Here is a 10,617-nt window from a genome sequence, read left to right on the forward strand (position 1 = left end):
ACACACACACACACACTTGTACACTCACTTGTATGTTGTGTTGTCATTTTCACATTTCCCCTAAAATTCCCGTTGTTCTACAATACTATAATGTGTTACATTATTTAATCTTTGGTAATATGCACTTGGAGCTTTCACTTTTCAAATCGACATTTCAAAAATTGTGTTACTGGAGTATTTCAGTCAATAGTTTTAGTTTACTTAAATTAAAAAAATCAACACCCTGTCTTCCCCAACTTGTACTCTTTTCTGCACATTTCTCTCAACTTATCCAATCAGCGGTTGGCTTTTTGAACTGCTGTTATACAATATAAATCAGCACTAGAAATGGCCTTACAAGGTTCCCTGGACTATAGTAGTGGCCTCTGTTCATTCAAAAAAGAGATCTAAGGTCAGAGCTTTGTTTTACAGTTCTTGCACAATGTCATAACGTTCTCCTTGCACTCTCTTTTCTGATTGTTTCTCTGGTAAGTTTTAGATTGATTTGCTGTAAGAAGTGAAATTAATCATGTCCTAAAGAAGTGAAGTGAAAGACATGTCAGTGGTTAGCCATATGCCACAAATCTGTTTCTGCTCACTGAAATAAAAACCTGCTTCCTCCTATGAATTTGCAATAGACCACCAACCAAGGAGTGCACAGGGAGAGATCCATGGCTCCAGTTACAAAATGTAGCAGAGGATGGCTTTGTCTGACATCAATGGGAGGGGAGGGCCTTGGTCCTGTGGAGGTTTGATGCCCCAGGGCATGGGGATGCTGGAGTAGTGGAATAGGAGAGGGTGGGTGGGTGGGAGAGCACCCTCAGAAAGGCAAAGGGAAGGGAGGAGAGAGAAGATGTGGGATGGGGGGATTGTAGAGGGGTAACTGGGAAATGGGTAGCAATTGAGATGTAATGGAATGAGTAATAAAAAATAATAAAAAAATTAAAAATAAACAACCTGCCTCCTCTGCACAGGTAGATGTAGTATTTCATGAAACTACACAGCAATATGGTATCAAGAAAATAATATTCAGTTATGTTTTATAGAAACATAACTTTTAACACTTAATATCCTTGCATAGCTACTCTGAAAAAGAGTAAATAAAAAGCTGAAACAGTGTTTTCTAGTGTAATTATTCCTGTATGTAATAACATTTGTTAGAAAGCACTCGTGCTTCAGATACATTTATGTTTTAAGGAGATTTTAGGCACTTATGCTTTTGTTAGTTTAAGTTTTAAGTGAGTTACAACTGTAAAATGTCTGTGTAGCATGAACACATAGGCACATTTAACAATGACTGTTTTGTGATTACCTAAATGTAACAGAGAGTTGTAAGAAATCTAAACATTTCTCTTTAAAAATTTGGCCAATGAATCAATAACTTGCTTATTTCTCAAACTGTAAATGATTGGATTTAAAACAGGAATTATGACAGTGTAAAACAGAGAGTCTATCATATCTTGATCATCTATTTCTGAAGATGCGGGGTGCACATACATGAAGAGAAGAGGGCCATAGTATAAAGACACGGATAGGAGATGGGCCCCACAGGTCGAGAAGGCTTTCTTTATGCCTTTGGCAGATTTCTTTTTTAAGATTGTAAACAAAATAATAGTGTAAGAGACAAGGATAGTTGAAATAGTGAAAACCTGGATTGAACCAGAAAAAATAAAAACAATTAGGTAATTAAGAGACGTGTCAGTACAGGAAATCTTTAACAATGATATAATGTCACAATAAAAGTGATGTATCATGTTAGAATTACAGAAGGTTAATCTCAATAAAAAACCTTCATGAATCAAAGCATGAATAATTCCAGCTATAAAAGACAAGGCTATCAGCCACACACACAGACCGTTGGTCATAACTACTGGATAGAGTAAAGGTTTGCATATGGCTACATAGCGATCATAGGCCATTGCTGCCAAGAGGAAACACTCTGTGGTTGCACTGATATTAAATAAAAAAAATTGTGCCATACATCCAGATAGAGTGATCACCTTGCTCATACCAAAGAAGTTAAGAAGCATCTTTGGGACCACTATGGAAGAAATAGATGTATCTACAAAAGCCAAGCTTCCAAGAAACAGATACATGGGGATGTGAAGGTGAGGGTCAGTCCAGATGAGAGTGATCAGACTGATGTTTCCCACAATGGTGATGAGATAGATCACCAAGAAGACCAGGAACAGAGGGATGTTCCACAGTGGCTGGTGACTGAGTCCTGTGAGAACAAACTCTGTCAGCAGTGTGGCATTCTTCTCCATGGCTTCACTGGACAGTTCTGAAATGAGAAGCAGTGAATGTAAGAAAGTACTTACCAACATTTTTACATTAAAAACCGGAGATCTGGACTTGAAAGGAATGCAGACATTTATCAGAAGGCACTTTAAATTTTATTTACCATTGTATAATAAACAAATTATTTAGATTAATATAGAATAAATTTAATTTTTAAAAGCACTAGTTGAATATTATAAGGATTTTTCAAACAGTTTAAAATATTTTTAGTTATGTATATGTATGTTTGTGTGGGGGGATGGTATGTGTGCATGAGTGTAGGTACCAATGGAGATCAGAAGGGACTGTAGTATCCCTTGGAGCTGGAGTTACAGACATCCATAATCCTGCAAGCTGCACAAGAAGAATTAAACTCCAGTCCCTTGCAAAAGCAGTACTGCTCTTAGCCTCTGAGTCATCTTACCAGTACTGGATGTCAAGAATGCTAAGTAATTAGAGCACACTGACCATTAAAAAAAATTCATATGTTACAATAAGGCATAGCATTAGAAAAATTTCACAGAATTATTTAAATTAAATATGTGATAGTAGAGAAAATAGGTTGCTGGGAGGGGAAACGAGTGAGAAATATTCACTAGCAAACGACTGTTGTTCCAAAGCTTCCAATTCACATACTATATCTGAGTTATCTGGGGTCAATGTGCAAAATTCGGAATACATTTCCATAGAAACTTATGCAGCAGTATTAAAACGATGTTTAAGAATCTGACTTCTAAAAATCTCTAGGCAATAAAAACGTGTGTGTGGTGATACGACCTTGAAAATGATGAGACAGCGAGAAGGTTGATTTTTAAAAATTAGTAAATTAGAGTGTACAGCGACACACGACACCTGTGTGAGAAGTCCAATCAAGGACAGGGTTATCACTTGGAGACGGTATCCATGTTCATTTAAACAGAGGTCAACGACTTTGTGAAGAGTGCATCTTCTGAAGATGCAGGTGACAAATAAGAGGAGTGACCAATAGCAAGTGGCGAGAAGGATGACAGGAGTGGCTAAGGGTGGGATTATGTATGACTTGCCTTTGCCAAGTACACAAAGAGAAGGAAATAGAGGCATAGAGACAAATGCAAGAGGATTATGTTAAAGACATTGTATAACAGAGGTGGACTGCATTTTCTACTAAGCATTGAGCCCTTTCCTGCCACACAGTAGAGGCCATCCAATGCTGCAGACACCAGAACTTTTGAAAATGCCTTGCATTCTGGCAGGACACACAGCAGATGTGTGTCCAGATGTAAATCCATCCAGCTAGGTTTGCTTTAGAATAGCAAGGGGGAGAGACATCCAGACACAGAGTATTTGTAGTAGCAGGGGCAGCACACTGTGGACTCCAACAAAATGGTGTCTCCTGAGATTTGCCTTGTAGTGTGCTAGGTCTACCAGCATTTACAACCTCAGTGAGTGATGTGTTGGTTCCTATTTTAGCTATTTAGTTAACTGTCTGGATGCCTGCTGTTATTGGTCATTTTTCTTGCTGAATATTCAAAGCCTCAAATTTGTACCTAGGAATGTGGTTTTCCTTGGTCATCAAAAGCACAGGTAGCTCCCACGAGAATAAAAGAGACAGGACAAGCAAAGTGCTGGAAGTAGTGACACATTTAATCCCTAGTGTTTAAGAGTCTGAGGCAGGAGAGTCATTCTTTGGCTACAGAGCAAGAACCTCTCTCTAAATAAATAAAACAGAACAACACCAAAAAGTAAAATCAATTAGACAGCCAACAGTAGTAGTCCTTAAAATGGGACAGATTCTAATGACGGCAAAATCAAGCAAAATGTTAGCAGTCAAACTAGAAACACTGGTAGGGCAAGTGAAGGAAATCTGGGTGCTGAAATTAAGAATCTCTCAGGCACTTTGCCGAGAAGAGCTGTGTGTGACACAGGTGGTGTGAGAGAATAAAAGGAACTGGGAGGCAGCAGGATTCCCTAGAGGGAGCTGAAGAACATGGCCACTGCCCATTTGTCTAGTGCTCTCATGCCTTATGTACAGAACGGATATACATGTTTTAAATAAAAGAATAAGAACATCAAGAAGTTAAGAGGAAGGAATCAAGAGAGCGGAGATAAGAACAGAACAGGGATGTTTGCATGGGTAAGAAGACAGCCAATGGAGGAAGACATAGCACTGGAGTGACAGTCACAAATCATGGAGAAGAACTGCCATCAATTCCAACTAAGTGTCTCTAGAAATCTTTCTGATTTTATTTGAGAACATTCTCATTTTCACTAGTTTTTTTTTTTTTTTGCAAGACTGAATGTTTTATTCCTTGAAGTCCCACATAAAAGAATTAGAAATCCTCAAATAGATTAATGTTTCAATTTTAAGTGTGAGAAAGGGTCACAGTGTCATGGAATGATATTCTCTGCATGTTTCCTGTCTTTTTATATGTGAATGCTTGTATAAAACAAACACACACAGGGATAAAACGTGTAGTTTATATATACTTTATGAGTCTCCCCTCTGTATCTGTGTATATGTTTTTAAAGTAAAGCATTAGACAAAAATGGGAACATAGAGGAGTTAGACAATGTTCCCAAATAAATGAAATAGTCGCCTTTACTGAAATTGCCATAGTAATTTGCTATGCAAGAGCAACTTAGTATTTTAGCTCATCATAACTAAACATAATGGTTAATTAACTAGGTAACAAAACATCTCTAACCATAAGAATTCAGGTTAAACTATTCTGTTTATTCATACTTAATGAGAAATAAAATACTCAGACATTGCTCTTACCTTTTCTTTCTATACTGATCTAGAATCCCAAAAGGAATTTAATTTATTATATTTTTAATAGCATGCTGGCTGTTCACATAAAGGATGCAAAAATAACACAGAAATCATTTCTTTCTTACCTATAGCCTGGAAGAAACTGAAGAGACCTTTACTAAGTGTTAGGCTTTCTAAAGCAGTAACAAACACAATCCTACAGGAAAACAGTAGCCCAGGGAACAGTTCCTACCACAGTGGCTCAGAGTGCAGTTTCCATTCTGTAAATGCAGAAACTGTCTATATAATTTTTCCCTTCAACATGAGAGTCAGGTGTGACCCTGTCTGCTGGAGGAGAAGCAGAGAGCTGAAATTCCCACCAGGAACTCCTGCATTCCCCATAGAGAAAGTGCAGCTGCAGTGCTGGGCACAGTGGACTGGACGCATGTGAGGAGTCCAAATGATCCCATGAGGCACTGCAGACATTTACACCATAAATGTTCATTCAGTGTCCAAATATGGCTTTCAGTATAGGAACTAAATCTTATGCCACCATATTTTAAAATCACAGTTGGCATTTCTGATAGGTTAGGTTAACAACCTCTTTAGGTTTGCCTACAATGCTTCATTATGCTGTCCTCATAGGAATCTATTTTCCTTTGTTCTCATTCATTCCCTTCGTCCTCGGCGTGCCCCCTCTTTCTACCAGCTGGTACCCTTTCTTTTTTAGTTCTATCCCACCTTAGTGTTCCTATAACATATATTCCATTTCCCTGTACCTCCCGCTCTGCTTGAGTTCTCTTCCTCCTTTCTAATATCCTCTCACTATTTTCATGACCCACAAGCACACACATGTAAATAAATACACACATTCGTATATAGATAAATTATATGTAAGTTCTGTATATGAGAGAAAATACAGTCTTCGTCTCTCTCACCTGGTTGATTTCACTTGGCATAATGACTTTTAGTTGCATACATTTTCAATCAAATGTCACTTTTTTATTTTTCCTTATGACTGAGAATGTTGCATTGTGTAGAAGTGTCACATATTCATTTGTTGATGGACACCTAGGCTGGAATAACTTTCTGGCTATCACAAAATGTATAGCAATAATCTAAGATGCACAAGAATCTCTGTGACACAGTGATTCAGATTCTTTAGTGTATATTTTCAACCACAGTATAGTGAAGTCACATGTTACTTTCATTTTTAGTTTTTTTTTTGTGGAACTCCCATGTTTACTTCTTCATAAGTTTCCATTTCTATCAGCAGAGACCAAGATTTCCTGTTTCTGCATGTCTTTCTTAGCTTTGGTGGTTATTAGATTTCTCTTTCTTTTTCATTTTTTTGGATTGGATATTTTCTTTATTTGCATTTCAAATATTTTCCACTTTCCAGGTCTCCCCTTCAGAAACACCCCCTGTCCCATCTCCCCTCACTCTGCCTCTATGAGGGTGCTCCCCCACCCACCCACTCCCATCCTCATCCTCCCGCACTGGCATCCCCCTACACTGGGGCATCGAAACCCTCAGGTCCAAGGGCTGCTCCTCCTACTGATGTCCAACAAGGCTATCCTCTGTTGTATATGTGGTTAGCACCATGGGTCACTCCATGTGTATTTTTTGGTTGGTGGTCCAGTCCCTGGAGCTGGGGATTGGGGGGCCTTGCCTGTTGACACTGTTGACTCCCTCCATGGGGCTGCAAAACCCTTCACCTCCTTCAGTCCGTTCTCTAACTCAAGCATCAGGGAATCCTGAGTAGTCCAATGGTTGGCTGCGAGCATTTACCTCTGTCTTTGTCAGGCTCTCCTGGAGCCTCTCAGGACACAGCCATATCAGGCTTCCATCAACAAGCACTTCCCAGCATCCACAATAACATCCGGGTTTGGTGGCTGTACCTGGGATGGATCCCCACGTGGGGCAGTCTCTGGATGGCCTTTCCTTCAGTCTCTGCTCCACACATTGTCTCCATATTTCCTCCTGTAAGTATTTTGTTCACCTTTCCAAAAAACACTGAAGTATCCACATTTTGGTTTTCCTTCTTCTTAGGCTTCAGATAGTCTGTGAGTTGAATATTGGGTATTCTGTATTTTGGGGTAATATCTACTTATCAGTGAGTACAAATTGTGTTTGTTCCTTTGTGACTGAGTTACCTCACTCAGGATGATATTTTCAAGTTCCATCCATTTGCCTGCAAATTCCATGAAGTCGTTTTTAATAGCTGAGTAGTACTCCACTGTGTAAATGTACCACATTTTCTGTATCCATTCCTCTGTTGAGGGACATCTGGATTCTTTCCAGCTTCTGGCTATTATAAATATGGCAGCTGTAAACATAGTAGAGCATGTCTCCTTATTACATGTGGAGCATCTTCTGGGTTTATGCCCAGGAATGGTATGGCTAGATCCTCAGGTAGTACCAAGTCCAAGTTTCTGAGGAACCACCAGACTAATTTCCACAGTGATTGTACCAGCTTGCAATCCCACCAACAATGGANGAGTGTTCCTCTTTTTCCACATCCTTGCCAGCATCAGCTGTCACCTGAGTTTTTGATATTAGTCATTCTGACTGGTGTGAGGTGGAATCTCAGGGCTGTTTTGACTTCCATTTCCCTGATGACTAAGGATGTTGAACATTTCTTTAGGTGCTTCTCAGCCCTTTGAGTTTCCTCAGTTGAGAATTCCCCATTTAGCTCTATTCCTCATATTGTGTGTGTGTGTGTGTGTGTGTGTGTGTGTGTGTTTAACCTAAAGCAGAAATTTGTTTTATTAGATATTTTCTTCATTTATACTTTAAATGCTATCCCCTTTCCTGGTTCCCTCCCTGAAAACTCCCCATCCCCTCCCCCACCCCCCTGCTCACAAATCCACCCACTCCAGCTACCCAGCCCTGGCATTCTCCTACACTGGGGCATAAAACCTTCACAGGACCATGGGCCTCTCCTTCCCATTTTTAATAGAGTCATTTGGTTCTCTGAATTCTAACTTCTTGAATTCTTTGTATATATTGGATATTAGTCCTCTATCAGATGTAGGGTTGGTAAAGATCTTTTCCCAATCTATTGGTTGCCTGTTTGTCCTATTGAAAGTGTCCTTTGCCTTATAGAAGCTTTTCAGTTTTATGAGGTCCCATTTGTTGATTGTTGATCTTAGAGCATGAGACAGTGTTCAGGAAATTTTCTCCTGTGCCCATGTGTTTGAGACTTTTCTCCACTTTCTCTTCTATTAGATTCAGTGTATCTGGTTTTATACGGAGGTCCTTGATCCACATGGACTTGAGCTTTGTACAGGAAGATAAGAATGGATAAATTTGTATTCTTCTACATGCTGACCTCCTGATGATAGCCATTATAACTACGGTGAGACTGAATCTCAAAGTAGTGTTAACTTTTGCTTCCTTATTAGTTATGGATACTAAGTATTTATTCCCTGTTGTATTTCTTCTTTGGAAAATTATCCGTTTAGATTATTTGTTGTTTGGGTGATTTGGCTTTATGGTGATTAATTCTGAAGGAACCTTATGGGTATAATATCTTGCTTAGAAAACTTTTTATATAGTTTTCTTTTTTTATTTGATTTTTTTCTTTATTTACATTTCAAATGTTATCCCTATTCCTGATTCCCTCTCCTAAAGCCCCCTACCCCCTTTCCCCTCTCCCTACTCACCACCCCACCTACTCCAACTTCTGGACCCTGGCATTCCCCTATACTGAGCCATAGAACCTTCACAGGACCAAGGTCCTCTCCTCCCATTGATGACCAACTAACTAGGCCATTCTCTGCTACATATGAGTCCCACCTTGTGTTTTCTTTGGTTGGTGGTTTAGTCCCAGAGACCTCTGGAGATACTGGTTAGTTCATGTTGTTGTTGTTCCTATAGGATTACAAACCCATTCAGCTCCTTGGGACTTTCTCTAACTCCTTCATTGAGGACCCTGTGCTCTCTCCAATGGATGGCTGTGAACATNCACTTCTGTATTTGTCAGCACTGGCAGAGCCTCTCAGGAGACAGCTATATCAGGCTCCTGTCTGCAAGCTCTTGTTGGCATTCACAATAGTGTCTGTGTTTGGTGGTTGTATATGGGATGAATCCCCAGGTGGGAAAATCTCTGGATAGTCATTCCTTCAGTCTCTGCTTCACACTTTGTCTCTGTAACTCGTTCCATGGGTATTTTGTTCCCCCTCCTAAGAAGGATCCAAGTATCCACACTTTTGTCTTCCTTCTTCTTGAGTTTCATGTGTGTTGCAAATTGTATCTTGGATATTCCGAGCTTCTGGGCTAATATCCACTTATCAGTAAGTGCACATCGTGTGCGTTCTTTTGTGATTGGGTTACCGCACTCAGGATGACATCCTCCATTTCTTTGAGGTAACCAAAACATGATTTGAGGAGATCCAATACCCTCTAGAATTACTTCTAGTTCAAATCAAAGCATAACTATTCTCCTCATGCAAACTACATATTTAACTACAGACATGTCAAGCTCCTTTTTCTAAACTGAAATTGGGTCAGGACACCTGGATGTAAAGGAAGAAGAGAAGGAAACAATCACAAGGTAGAAGGTGGACTACATTCTAAGATTCCCTAACACAAGAGCCTAGCCTCTGAATTTCCCAGAGCTCTATCCTTCTGTGGATGGTTGTAAGTGGGCTCAGGAGTCTTCCTTATAGCAAAGTAGCACTTTGGGACAGTTACCCACAAAACTTTCATCAATGAAAGACCAAAGTTATGAGACAACCATGATCACAGGAAAACCCAAAAATTTTAAATATGAATTGTCTTCCTAGAAAGATGCAGAGAGAAGATCCATGTGNCCATAGAGGTATGAGAGCCATGTAGCCATGGAGGTAGCATGTGCATGTATCAGATGGTACATGACTTAGAAGCATGGTCAGAGGTTAGGCTCCAAACTTAAAGCAAGGCTCTAAAAAATGATTTAATGTGACAAGAGCATATTCAGATTTTCCTTTTGATCACTAACATGAGAGCTTATCTACTAGCACTCAACCTTGAGGCTGGAGAAACAGTTTAGTAGTGGTTAAAGATAAGGCAGTATAGCAGGATCGAGATGTGTAGTAAGAGTTCGAAAGGCACAGATTGAAAAACTTTTATAGCGGGTCCCTCCTGAGCACTAGCAGGAATATCTGTGAAATTTTGGTATCCACNAAAGGGTAGAATAGGAAAAAAAGGCTCACCCATTACTTTTAAAGGGTATGGAGATGAGGAACGCTAACANGGATTCACAAATAGAACATCAAAAGGCTACTTGTTTTTATCTTTTCAAACAACTCAGTGAGCATTATAAGATTACACCTCCCTAGCAATATCTAATTTTTGTAATAACTTATTGACATTAAAATGGACTTACTTACAATTAAAGTAGTCTCAAAAATATCTTCAAGGCTTTTCCCCACTTTACTTAACAGAACAGCAATGGCCTGTGCTGTAAGATCAAGAATTGACAAATGGGACCTCATAAAATTGCAAAGCTTCTGTAGGGCAAAAGATACTGTCAATAAGACAAAGAGGACACCAACAGATTGGGAAAGAATTTTTACCAATCCTAAATCTGATAGGGGACTAATATCCAATATATACAAAGAGATCAAGAAGCTGGGCTCCAG

The 10,617-nt window shown here is 39.4% G+C and overlaps 1 protein-coding gene across 1 annotated transcript; it reads right to left on the reverse strand.

Annotated features, from left to right (window-relative positions):
- Window positions 1-1,290: 1,290 nt before the first annotated feature.
- On the reverse strand, window positions 1,291-5,250 carry LOC110329776 (olfactory receptor 187). Its single transcript, XM_021209642.1, has 2 exons — window positions 5,137-5,250; window positions 1,291-2,263 (listed from the first exon to the last, which is right to left on the reverse strand). The coding sequence occupies exon 2, from the start codon at window positions 2,244-2,246 to the stop codon at window positions 1,320-1,322; it is 927 nt and encodes a 308-aa protein (XP_021065301.1). The 5' UTR covers window positions 2,247-2,263; window positions 5,137-5,250; the 3' UTR covers window positions 1,291-1,319.
- Window positions 5,251-10,617: the final 5,367 nt, after the last annotated feature.

This window comes from Mus pahari, chromosome 12, assembly GCF_900095145.1.
Source record: "Mus pahari chromosome 12, PAHARI_EIJ_v1.1, whole genome shotgun sequence".
Taxonomy (NCBI): domain Eukaryota; kingdom Metazoa; phylum Chordata; class Mammalia; order Rodentia; family Muridae; genus Mus; species Mus pahari.